The 15689-nt window shown below is 43.6% G+C and overlaps 2 protein-coding genes across 3 annotated transcripts in view; one reads left to right on the plus strand and one right to left on the minus strand.

The window, feature by feature from the left end:
• The window catches only part of LOC103591696 (5-hydroxytryptamine receptor 3E-like), a 9659-nt gene extending 2727 nt beyond the window's left edge, over positions 1–6932 (minus strand). The window contains exons 1-4 of one of the 2 annotated variants that reach the window (XM_008574205.1): positions 6866–6932; positions 4964–5130; positions 4372–4416; positions 121–230 (exon numbers count right to left, since the gene is read on the minus strand). In XM_008574205.1, coding sequence (XP_008572427.1) covers positions 121–230; positions 4372–4416; positions 4964–5130; positions 6866–6932 — 389 coding nt within the window. The remainder of the gene's footprint in view (positions 1–120; positions 231–4371; positions 4417–4963; positions 5131–6865) is intronic. The other variant, XM_008574207.1, reaches the window with a different exon arrangement.
• ABCC5 (ATP-binding cassette, sub-family C (CFTR/MRP), member 5) overlaps positions 4449–15689 on the plus strand; it is a 140786-nt gene continuing 129545 nt past the window's right edge. Inside the window, exon 1 of the mRNA XM_008574202.1 lies at positions 4449–4512. The gene's annotated coding sequence lies outside the window, so the exon portion shown is untranslated. The remainder of the gene's footprint in view (positions 4513–15689) is intronic.

Genomic DNA, 15689 nt, shown 5'->3' on the forward strand with positions numbered 1-15689 from the left:
TCTCTGGTCATTTCTCAGTCATCTAAGACCACTTACAGTGGCCCCAATGGCAGATTATGAATTCTCCTGACACCAGGAGATGGGGCTTGCCTCTGGCTTTCCCCAGCCCTTGATACGCACGATTCAACGATGAAAATGTCCGGGAGCCACAGGTTCTTGGCTGCTATACTGAACTTCGCGATGCCCTTACACTCCTCTGGGTTCCAGCTGATAAATGGATTATCCCAGACCTACAGCCCAGGTGGAGGAGAGGTGAGAGACTGATATGTATCAGGGTTATTATCTCTTGCCCTTTGATTACCTTTTAAAGAAAGAAGTTATGAAATATTTCAAGCACATAGAAAAGTATATAAAATAATACAATAAATATCTGTATACGAACCACCCAACTTGGTGCAGTCTTAAAATTTTTATATGTTTACTTTTTTTTCAATAAATCAGAAGTACAGATATAATTGATCCTCTCTGTGTCCATTTCTTTATAAATTTTGATCTCTCTGTTCTCCCACTTTAGTGGAAAATTACTTTTGATCAGGGAAATCTCTTTTTTACAGGAGGAATGAGATCCAGAGTTAAAAGATCATAAACTCAGTGTTTCTGGGCTAGAATTTCCTCAGTGTGAAATAAGGGTAGTGGTGAGTATCAAATGAAATAGGGTATGTGATGGGATTTTGTAAACTAAAGTTGTTGAAAGGCTATCATGTATTAGTATATCTAGCAAGGACTTAACTCTCTTGCAGGCTCTGTTCACTGGTCTTTATTGCAAGGAGACCTTGAACAAGCCCTTGGGTTTTTTGAGACCCAGAGTGGTAGCGGTCTTCCTCTCCTTGGTGGGTGCCATCTCCTCTTGTCTTTGTGGTGACCAGCTCTCCTTTCTGGCAACCCTCTCTGGAAAATGTTTTCAAGGATTTTCCAGTGCTGGGTGGGCTTGTCTAGTCTAGGGGCACTTTCTTTGTCAGCAGCTGTGGTTTATTTGTTTATATGCATAGAGCCATATGCAGAACAGGGGCTCTAGGCATGTTAAGTAATGGTTTGTGTGAGATGGTGCTACACAACTTCACTGTGCATACTAAACACGTGGGGATCGCCTTGAAATGCAGATTCTTATTCAGTAGGTACTGCAACTAACTTATCCTGGTTTGCAAGATCTTTCTTGGTTGTAGCATTGAAGGTTCCATGTCCTGAGAACTCTTCAGTCTCAGGCGGACTGGGATGGGTGGTCCTCTACGTGGGGATCAAAATCAAGTGCATTTCTAATAAGCTTCCAGGTGGTGCAATCGGCCAGTGATTCTGGTCTGGGAACCACACTCTGAAAGCAAGGTTAGGTGATTGTGAATATGTTTGCCCTGCTCCTTCCTTCCCTCCAACTAGGCTTTTCAAGTTGGAAACTTAGTTCATTTACTCCCCCCACCCCCCCGCCATTGTGTTTTCTAATCGATGCACTTAAGATATAAAATTTCACTGAGTTATGCTTTGGTTACATTCATAGATTTTCAGATGTAGTGCTCTTCATTTTGAATTACTTCACAATTTCTAATTGTTTTATTTTCCCATTAGCCCAAATATTTCCAAGTCCGATTTTAAATTCCGAAGAAACAAGGTTTTCTCGGGGCTACCCTTTAGTAGTTAATTTCTATTTTCTTGTACTGTGTTGTTTTCAGAGAATGTGGTCTAGATAATTTCTGGTTTCTCAGTTTTGTTGAGACTTCCTTTGTGGCCAAAAATATGGTCTATTTGGGGAAATATTCCACGTGTGTCAGGAAAGGTTCTGCATGGTTACTGGTGCAACATTTGATATGCTTATTGGATTAAGCTTCTTAATTGTGCTGTTAAAAATCATCATATATTTATTCTTTTCCTACTTGATTTTTGAGAGCAGTATATTGAATCCTATTACCGTTATGGTAGATTTTTCAATTTCTCCTTCATGTGTTTCAAAACTTTGCTAGGAATATAATGGGCCATAATTATTATATCTTTTGTTTAAAATTCTTTTTGAGGGCTTCTGGTCAAGATGGTGGAATGATGGTCCCCAGTGTCACTCTCTCCCACAAATCAACCAATTTACAACTATTGAAAAGCAATGACAGGGGCTCTAGCAGCTGGGGCTGCTAGAGCTCAGGGGAAGAGAAGAGACCTATGGAATTAACGAGGGTAGGAGAAACCATGATGAGAGAAAAAAAGAATCACTCCCATTTCGAGCCCTGGCCGCTTCAAGTCTAGCCCTGGTGAGCACACAGAACAAGAGCCAGCAAGAGCCACAGCTGTGCCCTTTGTATGAAGTTGCCTGGAGGCGGCAGGGGAGAAGAGGGCCTTAGTGGCTCCAAGGCTAGCAAGACTACTAATAGGGTTCCTGTGGACCAACATATGGGCAAGGGACCACAGGCAACGAAAAAGTGAGCCACTCAGAGGCCAGTGAGTCATCACAAGTGACCAGTGTATGGCCCACTCCATGGGTAGTGTTTGGAGTGTGGGGGCTGGGGGAGATAGGCTCACTGGGGGAACACTGGGGACACAGCACGTACAGCTGATCTGCCCTCCAATCAGCACAGGAACACTCAGTGGAAACTGGTCAGGAATATAGAACTGTAGGGGGTTTAGTTTGCTGAAAAGTCTCAGGCCCAGACCAGAGTTACCACACATCCCAGGTGTTCTAGACCTCACAAGACCCGGAAGTAAATACAAGGTCAACAATTAAAACCTGAGCTGCACAAAAAGCCTTCCCAAGGGAATCAGCAGCAATGAAGCAATTTAGCTTAGCTCTACCACAGGGCTCAAGTGCTGGTCCCCACAGCAATTTCCTCCATTTTAGAAGTAAGCAAAGGACAATAAATTAGTTCCAGTGCAGAGTTTAAGTGGTGGGAACAGCAAATGATCCAACACAGAACTGAAAGAAAAAACAAAAAACCCACAGATCAGAGACAAAGTTTGAAATTAACCAGTAAACGTCTAACACCACCAAAGAACACCTATAAAACGTAGAAGGACCAGAAGCTCTCTGGACCCCAAAGCCAGGGATGGGGGAGGGCTGAGAGCCTCAGCCAGGCCCCCTGCCTGATATCTGCAATGAGCCCAGCGATGACCACCAAGCTGCTGCAGGAAGGAACCAGGGCTCCTGAGCCAGGGTGTTGGGAGTTCGAGGGCCTCAGCCACGCCCCCCCCCAACATCCACAATCAGCCCAGTGACAACCACTGACCTACTGCAGGAAGTGCCCTGGGCTCCCAAGCTGTGGTGGTGAGGGGCTGAGGGCCTCAGCCACAGGCTCCTGACATCCACATCCAGCCCAGCAAACACCATTGAGCTGCCACTGGTAGGGCCCTGGACTCCTGAGCCAGGGCAGTGGGAGGCTGAGAGCCTCAGCCATGCCCTCCAACATCCACGACCAGCCCAGTGACAACCACCAAGCTGTCACAGGAAGTACTCTGGGCTCCCGAGCTGGGGAGGTGGGGGGCCAAGGGCCTCAGCCACAAACCCTCAACATCTGCAACCAGCCCAGAGACAACACTGAGCCGTCACTGGAAACACCCTGGGCTCCCACGCCCGGGTGGTAGGGAGACGAGGGCTTCAGCCAGACACCCCTGACATCTGCATCCAGCCCAACAATGACAGAGCCACCGCTGGAAGCCCCCTGGTCTCCTCTGCTGGAAAGAGGGGGTGCCGTGAGCCTCAATCACACCCCCCTCCTTTCTCCTCTTCTCACCCTATTTCCATCCCCCTTCTGCTCTCCCCGTCCCCCCAGCTGCTCAGCAACAACATCTTCAAATGAAGTATGAAGCCAGGGGATGCCGAACCCAGCCACAACCAGGTAAAGAGCACACCAAAAGCACCATTTCCTCGTGGGTAGCCCGCCATAGCCACCGCAATTGCCATGGCTGTTGCAAAAGTGGCTAGTCTCTATAGCAGCAGTCACAGCCTCCATGCAGATGGCACGCCACACTCTCAACTGCATTGTCAGAAGGAGAAGCGCCAGCAGAGACCAAAAAAAAAAAAAAAAAGAAGAGGTCCTCTCTCTCCAAAAAGCACACCCAGAGTAATAGAAGAAGCATCTGATTTACTATAACAGGGGAGGACTTGATCACACCTGTCTCAGGACCGGACAGATCATCTAGGCAACAAATCAACAGAGGAACACTTAATCTGTCAGATGGACAGAACAAATCTATGGTTATCAGAGGGAGAAGGAAGAGAGGAAAGGCAGGGGGAAAGGGGGGGAGGCGTGGTAAACGGGAAGGGGAGAGATTGGATAAGGCGCAGAAAGAATAAGTATGATTTATAACAATGAATATGCTAACAAAAACTAAATTAAAAAAATAATAAATAAAATCCTTTTTTACTATTAATGAAGGGAGAGAATAAAGTGTTGGCCATACCATTTCCAGCCACAGGAATGATGACAAGAGCTGTAGCTGTTCATCCTGCCAAAAGAATTTCCTGTGTCCAGCATGCTGCCAGCAAGAAGTCTGTCCATCCCCCTTCACCCACTTCTCCATCTTTGTTTACCAGCCCTCAAGGTATGTAAGGGCAATGCTGTGATCAAAGCTAGTATTACAGGTCGAGGACAAAAGCTCGATTAACACTGGAGCACTAGGCTGTGGGCAGGACAGTTCACAGCAGGACTGGAGTAAAGGAGAGCTTCTCAGCCATGGCTGTACATGAGAATAACCTGAGAAGCTTAAAAACACCATGCCCAGGTCCATCCAGTCAGAACCTCTGGGAGTGGATCCTGGGCACTGGCATGCAGCCAGGGTAGAGAATCACGGGTGAGAAGAAAGAAAATTCTCCTTCACGTGCTGTGATACCTCACCTACTGCACTGGACAGAGCTTCTCTGAGAATCACCAGGCAAATGCCACATAGCAATGGTGGAGGAAGCTGCAATGTGGTTAAGAGCTTGGGGGTCGCCTTGCCTGGGGCTGGGAGAAAGTTAAGGACACCAAGGAGGGTTAGAGGGGTCGGCACTCACCACATCTAGGATTGCAGACATTGTGAAGGAGATGTTGACTCTTGTGGGGACGCTGATGTCGGTGACTGGACGGAAGGCCTTTCTCTCAAACACTGGGTTCAGAATAGAGGGATCCACCCCATAGTGGTCAAACCCTGAGCAATTGATGGTGAAAGTACTGCCCCTTCCTGTAGTGGACATCAACGCATGAGATAAGGAGAGAACTCCCCTGTTCCCTTATGAGAGGGGCCCTAGGGCGGGGACTGGGATAGTCTGTGATGACAGCCAGCATTTGTAGAGCGCTGAATATGTGTCAGGTATATTCTAAGCCCTTTAAATAGATGACCACATTTAATCCTCCCAGTCCCCCATCAGGTTGATACTGTTTTTATCTTCATGTCATAAAGGGGTTAACTGAAGTGTGATAGGGGAAGTAGCTTCCCAAAGTCAGACAGACAGTGAGAGGCAGAAGGTGGACTTAGTCTGAACCCGGGTTTGTCTACTGTTGCTGTGCTGTATGCCCCCTGGGATGCGATGGAGACAGGGGGACGGGACACTGAGAGGGTGCAGATGCTGGGCGCTTCCTGCCAGGGCCAAGGAGGAAGGGCTGGGCTGGAAGGCAAATGATGGGAGCTGATGTGGTGAGCTGAGTGAGGGCTCCAGCTTCCTTTCTAATATTTCTGTCTTCATGCAAAGGATGCCCAAATGTGTATGCAAACTGGGCCCCAGGACAGTGCTGTCCATCTGATAGGATTGCAGTCCCAGAGCCCCAAAGAGAACACACCTATTACACCTTGACTGCCCCAACCTTCCTTCTCCCTACTTTGCTGCTCAACCCTATTATCAGCTGTCTAGTTCCAGGCTTTTGAGGTGTTCCCTTCCCTCTCTTCTGACTAATAAAGATTCCAATTTTCTACTGGTGGAAATTTGTTGGAGGAGCAACAACCTAGATTGAGAAAGATGGCTGATGACCTCTGTGCCAAGGACATCGAGCCTTATCTCTTCCCAAGTCACAGTGTTTTCCAGGCAAATCCTTGAATCATTCTACGAGCAGTGAATAGTCACTTGTCAATCCCTGTCTGCAGGTGCCCAGAGGAGCTTGTAGAATGTTTTCTATCGCCTAGACCAGGTGTGCAGTTTGTATCTCTTCCCTGTACTGGCCTCTACAGCCACCTCTGCTTCAGTCCTCTCCTGTGCCCCCTTATCCAGAAATCATGTGACAACGTAAGGCGGAGGCATGACATTTATTGGCACCTACCAAATGCCAGGCACTGTGCTACACGCTTTCTCTCACTGAATCCTCACCATCGTGCAAGATAGGTCCTATTTTGCAGATAAAGAAACTGAAACTCAGAGAAGTTAAGCAACTCATTCAAAGTTACACAAATAGCAAAGTGAAGGACCAAGATCCAAGACCAGGTCTATCTGTCTCCAAATCCCATGTTTTTTTTCCAGTAAACCATGCTCCCTTCCTGGAAGAGAAGCGCACTCTGTTTTCACCCCCCACCTACTGTCCTCTGGCACCTTACTTAACCTAGAGCACTTGGATCCAAAAGGTGAATGGGGAAGTTATGGCTAAAGCAGGTGGGCACTTTGCTACAGGGGGATGGGTTTCATACCTGCAGAGAGAAGGAACTATGCCTGTGGGGAGGAAGGTGAGAGAACATAGAGGCTAAATGAATAGGAAGACAGTTGTGGGTGATTTGAGGGAAGAAAAATAGAAATACTCTTACATGGCACGTAACCGGAAGGGGATTTCCTCTATTTCAGAGAAAGAAAGTCTATTTGGACATCATGGAAGTATAGTTATGAAATAACTATGTCCATTTTAGAGAATCTCTAGGCACTGGAAGTGTGAGAGAAGTTGCTAGGTGTTCTACCAGAGACGGCCCCTCTTTCTTCCCCCGTTGTGCCCTTTCTTACCTTGAAGCAGAAGAGCGAGAACGAGGTAGAAGGGAGATCTCTCCCTGTGGAGCTTGCTTCCTTCCATCTTCGTTGTCTAAATTCTTCTGTGAGTGTGTACCAGGTCCCAGGAATTCTGAGATTAAAGGAGCACAGGCCACACCTGGTGTCTAACTTTGAATACTGATAGCATTGGTTGACCACTGACATTTGTAACCTTCCTGGACAGAACGTCTGTTGTCTTGTTCTTGCCTATGCCTTGAGGTTTAGTTTGCTTTTAAGACTCTCTTAGTTTAGATATTTCACTACAACGTATATAGTTATAGACTATATTGATCGTGTTCAGACCTTGGTGTCTGAAGATTCATCTCTTCACTTCTGGAAACTTCTCAGATGTTTAAAAATACTGTATTTCCTGGGCCGGCCCGGTGGCGCACTGGAGAGTGCGCCGCTTGGGAGCGTGGCCGTGCTCCCGCCGAGGGTTCGGATCCCACCTACAGACCGGTTCCCGCTCACTGGCTGAGCGCGGTGCAGGCGCAACACCGAGGGTTGCGATCCCGTTGCTGGTCCCCGGTACGGGCGCGACACCGAGGGTTGCAATCCCGTTACCGGTCAGTAAAAAAAGACAAAAAGGAAAAAAAAATACTGTATTTCCTCTATTTTTCTCTGATTAGACATATGTTGGACGCTTTCCTTCTATCTTACATACCTTTTAATCTCTCTTATTAGTTACCTATTGCTGTTGTAACAAATCACAAACTTAGTGGCTGAAAGAAACATAATTTATAATTTTAGAGCTCTGTAGGCCACAAGTGTGGAATAGGTCTCACTGGGCTAGAATCAATGTGTGGGCAGGGCTGTGTTTCTTCTGGAGTTTCTATTCTAGGGAAGTGTAGGGAAAGTGAATATAAATGGTCAGGGACCCTCGAGGGGTTCGGGATCTTGTCAAGCGTTTGATGTAAATATGCACATGTGCCCAGTTGTTCCTTGGTTATTGTCTAATGTAGATGCCAATGTGCACCCAGGTGTCCTGGGTTATTGGACTTAAGTATAAAGGACAAGCAGCTCTGATCCACTGTGCCCACCTCCACTACCCCCCGGGAATTACCAGGGGTCTGGGGAGGCTGCTACTACTGCTGCAAGCTGTTGCTGCCAGGGCCCCTGGGACCCTCCAAGAGGCCGCCGCCACTGCTGCCGCACCTGCTGCTGCTGCACCTGCTGCTGCTGCTGGGGAAGCTGAGGACTGAGGTCCTTCATCTGCCAACGGCTCCCAGGACCTTTCCCAATTACCTAGCTCGTGGAACTGCATGTGAGGTGTCTGGTGACCCAGCCTGGCATGTGAGGGGTCTGTGACCCAGTCTGTACAATGGGTTTGAAGGGTATATGGGCTGTAGTCTTGACAATGTTAGTGTAACTAAAATAATGAAACATTTTGCCTTTAGTTATGAATTGCCCTAGCAATACAATTGGCATAGTCGCCTAGCCAGACAATTAGCATAGCAGTACAATTGTCTGTAGCAATATAGGGAGAATCCATTTCCTTTCTTTTTTCAGCTTTTGAGGACTACCTGAATTTCTGGGTTCATTGTCCTGTTCCTCCACCTTCAAACCAGCAACACTGGGCCAATCTTCTCACACTGCCATTTCATCTCTCTGGTTCCCATTCTCTTCTCTCTCTCTCCTTCACTCATAAGGACCTTGTGATTATACTGAGTCCTGTGGGGAAAATAGGATAATTTAGTCAGGCTCCCTCCACATTTCTTGTAAACAAGTTGTGTGTGGGTGGAGTTAGTGTGCGTGTGCACCCATATATCTTTCTAGTTAATTGCTTTTGTGTGTTCTTGAGTTTGTGAGGCAGTGCTGGCCTGCAGAGCTGGCCTCTAAGCATCTAAAAATAGAGCATGTTTACTCTGCTGGCAGCTGCTCAGTTTCAGTTTTTCTTTGGACCTTGCCCTAGCAGTTGAGTTTCTGAGTTTCTCCTTTGTAGTGCCTAGCTCCTAGATGTGTGTGTGCTGAATAAAGACTATTCTTATTTCAGCCAAGGCTCCAAGGACCTTTTTGCTGGTTACCTAGCTCATACACCTGCGTGTGAAGGGTTTGTGAACGGGCTCGAGGAGTCTGTGAGCTCCAGACCCTAGCCCGAGCTCTACAGACAGGTCCAGCTGGATAATCCAGGCTAGTCTCCCATCTCGAGGTCAGCTAATTAGCAACATTAATTCCATCTGCAACCTTTATTCCCTCTTCCCCATAAAACTGAACATATGCACAGGTTCCAGAGACTAGGATGTGGGCGTCTTTGAGGGGCCACTGTTCTGCCCAACACGCTTCTCTTTCCTATTTTTCACCTCTTTATCTGTCCCTGGTGATATTCTCAGGTCTAGTTTCCAGGCAACAAATTCTCCCTTCAGCTGTGTTTCAACTGCCATCTAATTTGTCCAATGGATTTTTAATTTCTTTTCTGTTTTTTGTCCTTTTTGTGACTGGTAAGGGGATCGCAACCCTCAGCACAGTGTGGTCAGCACCATGCTCAGCCAGTGAGTGCACCAGCCATCCCTACATAGGATCCAAACCCATGGCGGGATCGCTGCTCTCCAAGCGCCGCACTCTCCCGAGTGTGCCACGGGCTCGGCCCTTTTTTTTGTTTGTTTGTTTTTGTTTAATTTCAATGACTATATTTTCATACCTAGAAGTTTTATGTGGTTCTTTTTAAAAATCCATTTGTTCTCTTTTTTTCTTTCTTGGTGGCTGACTGGTGTAGGGATCAATTCCTGAACGTTTTTTGATATTAACTTTTTTTGTTGCAGTAAACTCTACATAACGTAAAACTCTGAGCCTCACCCATTCTCAACTGTTCAATTCAGTGGCACATTTACAATGTTGTGCAACCATCACCACTATCTATTTCCAGAGCTTTTTCATTATCCCAAGCAGAAACTCAGCACCCATTATATTTCATATTCCCTATTACTTCCACCACCTAGGTCCTTTACTTCTATTCTACTTTCTGTCCCTATGAATTTAACTACTGTAGGTACCTCTTATAAGTGGAATCATACAATATTTGTCCTATCGTGCCTGGTTTTGCTTTTTTTTTTTTTTTTTTCAACTTAGCATTATGTTTTCAAAGTTCATGCAGAATTTCATTCCTTTTTAAGACTGAGTATATTCTCTTGTATATACTACATTTTGTTTATACATTCATCTCTTGATAGACATTTGGTTTTTTTTTTTTAACTTTTGACTTTTATAAATAATGCTACTACGAGCATTGGTACACAAATAGCTCTTTGAATCCTGCTTATTTAATGCTTTGGGTATATCCTTAGAAGTGGAATTGCTGGGTAATGTGGTAATTCTTTTTAACTTTTTAAGGAACGGCCTCAAACTGTTTTCTCATAACCCTTTTCCATAGCAGCTATCCAATTTTACATTCTCACCAGCAGTGTATAAGGTTTCCAATTTCTCCAAATTCTTACTAACACTTGTTATTTTTCATTTTTTTCAATAGCCATCCTAAAGGGTGAGAAGTGTAAACATTAAGTTTCCCCCCATTTTTCTTAATTGTGGTAAAATATGCATAAACGTACCATCTTAACCATTTTAAGTGTACAGTCAGTGGCATTAAATACAGTCATAATGTTGTGCAACCATCACCACCATCCATCTCCATAACTCTTTTCATTTTGTTAAACTGAAACTCTGTACCCATTAAACGATAACTCCCCATCCCCCCCTCTCCCCAGCCCCTGGCAACCACCATTCTACTTTCTATTTCTATGATTTTTTAGTACTCTAAGCACCTCATACCTGTGGAACCATGAAGTAATTTTCTTTTTGTGACTAGCTTATTTCACTTAGCACAATGTCCTCAAGGTTTATTCATGTTGTGGCATGTTGCAGAATTTCCTTCCTTTCTAAGTCTAAAAGATAATCCATTGTATGTATATACCACATTTTGTTTATCATCTGTTGATGGACACTTGGGTTGCTTCCACATTTTGGCTACTGTAAATAATGCTGCTATGAACACAGGTATGCGAATGTCTCTTCCAGACACTGCCTTCAATTCTTTTGGGTATATACAAGAAGTCAAATTGGTGAATCATAAGGTAATCATATTTTTAACTTTTTGAGAAACCACAATACTGTTTTCCACAGAAGCTCTACCATTTTACATTCTCACAAACAGTACACAAAGGTTCCAGCTTCTCCACATACTCCTGAACACTGTTTATTTTCTGGGATTTTTGTTGTTTGATAGCCATTCTAATGGGGATGAGTTTGTGTTTCACTGTTGTTTTGATTTGCATTTTCCTAATGCATACTGGTGTTGATTGTCTTTTCATGTGCTTATTGGCCATTTGTATATCTTCTTTGGAGAAATGTTGATTCAAGTCCTTTGCCCATTTTTATTTTTTTATAGGTGGCTGGCAAGTAAGGGTATCTAAACCCTTGACACTGGTGTTACCAGCCCCATGCTGTCCCAAGTGAGCTAACTGGCCAGCCCCCCCTTTGCCCATTTTTGAGTTAAATTGTATGATTTTTTTTTTTGTTACTGTTGTTCAGTTTTAGAAATCCTCTGTATATTCTGGATATTACTCTTTTATCAGACATATGACTTGCAAATATTTTATCCTATCCTGTGGGTTGCCTTTTTGTTCTCTTGATCATGTCTTTTGATGAAAAACTTTTAGACATTTTCATGAAGTCAAGTCAAACGTGTGTATATTTCTTTTGTTGCCAGGTCTTTGGTGTCATATCCAAGAAATTATTGCCAAATCCAATGTTGTGAACCTTTTGCTCTATGTTTTCTTCCAAGCGTTTTATTGTTCTAGGTTTATGTTTGGATCTTTGATCCATTTGAGTTAATTTTTGTATATGGTGTTAGGTAATGATCCAGCTTTTTTCTTTTGCATGTGGATATCCAGTTTTCCCAGCACCATTTATTGAAGAGACTGGCCTTTCTCCATTGAACAGTCTTGGCACCCTTGTTAAAAATCATTTGACCACCTACATGAGGGATTCTTTCTGGATTCTCTATTCTATTTCATTGTCAATATGTCTATCTTTAAGCCAATACCACATTGTTATGATTACTGGAGCTTTGTTGTAGGTTTTGAAATCAGGAACTGTGAGTCCTCTAGCTTTATTTTTCTTTCCAAAGATTGTTTTGTTCTTTGGGGTCCTGAGATTCCATATGAATTTTAGGATGGGCTTTTTTATTTCTGAAAAATTTGTCAGTAGAATTTTAGTAGGGATTGTATTGAATTTGTTTTCTGCTTTGCATAGTGTTGCTTTGCCTTCCATGGATTTGTCATCCCTTTTCCCCTGGGTGATGGAGCTGCCGAAGATTACTCAAAGCCCATCTCTTCTGAGCAGTGAGAAGCCCTGAAAAGGGGTTAATCTCCTGGAAGCCTCAAGATAGAGGCATTCCTTCCATTTGGGAAATTAACCATGAATTGGGGTTATCTTCCTGCATTTATTCTCCAGACCAAGAAGGTTCAGGAAGAGAACATAGGTGGGGTGTTTGCTAAGTATAGTTTAACAAGTTTAACAATAGAAGCTGGTAACATTCAGAAAGACAAGCAAGGTGACATTCCATAATGCAATTTGCAACAAAAGCTTGATTTTAACGAACATTCTCTTCTTACAGCAATTTCCCAGTATCTTTACATATCAATCAGTAACCTGTCTGTCTGTGAGCCAGCAACCTTGCTGCATTACAATTCTTTATCTTACAACAGAAACTATAGCCTGGTGAGAATTTCCTGTCTTTTGCAAGGTCAATATTTGAAACGTCAAGGCTTTGGAAAACTAGGCCCTGTGAAGTACATTTGCTTTATTCACACTCCACAGCATAGTATTGAGATGGCCCAGGGAATGGTCAGTCTGCTGTCCAGTGGTAGCTGATTACACAGGACCAATTTCATTGTGAAAGGGGCAGAGTTTTTTTCTCACTGGAATAGACCCTCATTCTGAATATGATTTACCTTCCCTGCACTCAGTGCTTCTGCCAAAACTACTATCTGTGAACTTACAGAATGCCTAATTCCATCATGAATCCACACAACATTACTTTTGACCAAAGAACTTATTTTATAGCAAATGAAGTATGTCATTAGGCATTAGGCTAAGATTCACTGGTCTTATCACACACCTCATTAACCTGAACTAGCTTGGTGTGTCAAACAATAGAATGTCCTTTTGAAGACTCACCTATGCTGGCAGCTGAGTGGCAACATATTGGGGGGCCTAGAGTAACATCTTCCAAAATACAGTGTATGTGCTAAGTTAGTATATAGGTAGGATGTAGGGGTCTGGAAATCACGGGAGGGAAATGGAAAGATTCTTCTCACTGTTACTCCTGGTAAGCCATCAGTGAAGTATTTGCATCTCATTCCACAACTTTGGGCTCTGCTGTTCCAGAAGTCTTAGTTCCCATTAGAGGAATTCTTCCACCAGGTGATACAACAATGGTTCCACTAAACTGGAAGTTGAAACTGCCACTTGACCAATTTGGACTCCAAGTGTCATTGAATGAACAGGTAAAAAGAAGATGATTGATCCTGATTATCAAAGGGAAACTGGAATTCTACTCTATGATGGTGGTAAGGAGGAGTATGATTGGAGTATAGAATATCCCCTGAGGTGCCTCTTACACTCTCAGGTCCTGTGATTAAAGTCAGGGAAAACTAAAACAGCCTAAAACAGGCAGGACCGCTACATGCCCAGTCCCTTCAGGGATGAAATTTTGGTCACCCCATCAGTCGAGGAACCATGACCAACCATGGAGCTTGTCAAAAGCAAAGGAAATATGGAATAGACAGTGGAAGAAGGTAGTTATAAATACCAGTTACAACCACATAACCAGTTACTACAAAGAGAACCATGATAGTTATAAGTATTTATTCCTCAAGAAGGACCTCACCAGATGTGGACCCCTCGACCTTGTTCTTCCCAGTGTCCAGAACTGTAAGAAATAACATTTTCTTCATACATTATCCAACCTGTAGTATTATAGCAGCTGAAAACAGACTAAGACATCCCCCTTCCACCTTCCTCCCAGCACTTGGCTACCATCATTCTACTTTCTGTTTCTGTGAATTTGACTACTCTAGGTACCACTTATGAATGGAATCAGTATTTGTTTTTCATTATTGGCTTATTTCACTCAGAATAATATCCACAAGTTTCATTCATGGTGTAGCATGTGTCAGAATTTCCTTCCTTTTTAAGACTGAATAATATTCCATTGTATGTATATACCACACTCTATTGGCCTCTATTGGTGTTAAGAATTATTCCTCTATTGGTGTTAAGAATGCTTTTAAAAGCATATTTGTTTATAATTTATCCAACAACTTAGTACTTTGCACTGACAAAAGACTTGTGAATTCCTAATTCACCACATTGCTCGAAGTACAGATCCTTTCATTATTTTATAACCATTGCAGAGCATTTATTGTATGGATGTACCATGATTTATTAGCCAGTGTATTATTCATAGAAATGTCCCATTTTTTTCCATATTGAAAGCAGTACTGCAATGAACATTCAACTGTGTGTGTGTATTCAAGTATAAACATAAGATAAATTCCTACCAGTGGAATTGCTAACTCAACTTTAATTTTGGCATGTAGGGCCAAATTTCCAATCAAAAATATTATATTCTTTCTAACTAAATCTGAAAATCCAGAATTCACAAAAGAAAGCATTAATAAATCCAATTAAAATTTAAAAGCTAATGGTTGCCTGGCAAAAAAAATCTATTAGTTAAGTCAAAAGTGAATGACAAGATGCACCCCACAGTGCTAGTGTGTGACCAAGCAGATAGGCCTTACCTCTGCCAGACACCATCCCAAGCCCATCCGAGTGTGCACCAACCAGAGAGGTTCCCCACCAGAGAGGCCCGAGATCTGTGGAGACCACCCTCCCAGTGGCACCAGCACACAACTGAGCAGGTAGGCCTCTCCACTGCCAGACTCCATCCCCATCCCGGCTGAGCGTGCGCTGACCAGAGAGGCGCCTTCCTGGAGAGGCCCAAGACCCGAGGCAACCATGTACCCAAGGCACCAGCAGGTGACCAAGCAGACACTGAGGCAGCGGCCCCAGCAGCATCCAGGCCAGACAATAGTGTTGAACCAGTGGACCATGAAATCCCTTGCCACAATGACTAAACATCAAAGAAAAGATACCACAAATATGAAAAATCAATAAAGTACACCACCACAGGGTAATAACTCTCAAGCTCTAGATCCTATAGAACAAGAAGCCCTTGAAATGTCTGACAAGGAATTTCAAGTGATAATTCTAAGGAAACTAAACAAAATACAAGAAACCTCAGCTAGACAACACGATGAAATGAGGAAAAGTATACAGGATCTGAAAGAAGAAATGTGCAAGGAAATCAATGCCCTGAAAAAGAATGTAGTAGAGCTTGCTGAGCTGAAGAATTCATTCAACAAAATAAAAAACACAATAGAGAGCTTAACCAGCAGGCTTGCAGGAGCAGAAGAGAGAACTTCTGACCTTGACGATGGGCTGTTTGAAATAACACAGGCAGACAAAAAAGAAAAAAAGAAAAAGAAAAAAGAATTAAAAATGTTGAAGAAAATCTGAGAGAGATATCAGACAACCTTAAGCGCTCAAATATCTGAGTCACGGGTATTCCAGAAGGGGAGGAAAAAGGAGATTGCATTGAAAACATATTCAACAAAATAGTGGCAGAAAACTCCCCAGGTATAGAAAAAGACACAGATCTTCAGATTCAGGAAGCTCAAAGCTCCCCAACTGTATTCAACCCAAAAAGGTCTTCTCCAAGACATGTTATAGTCAAATTGGCAAA

Source organism: Galeopterus variegatus, unplaced genomic scaffold (genome assembly GCF_000696425.1).
Source record: "Galeopterus variegatus unplaced genomic scaffold, G_variegatus-3.0.2 Scaffold1013, whole genome shotgun sequence".
In the NCBI taxonomy this organism is placed as follows: Eukaryota; Metazoa; Chordata; class Mammalia; order Dermoptera; family Cynocephalidae; genus Galeopterus; species Galeopterus variegatus.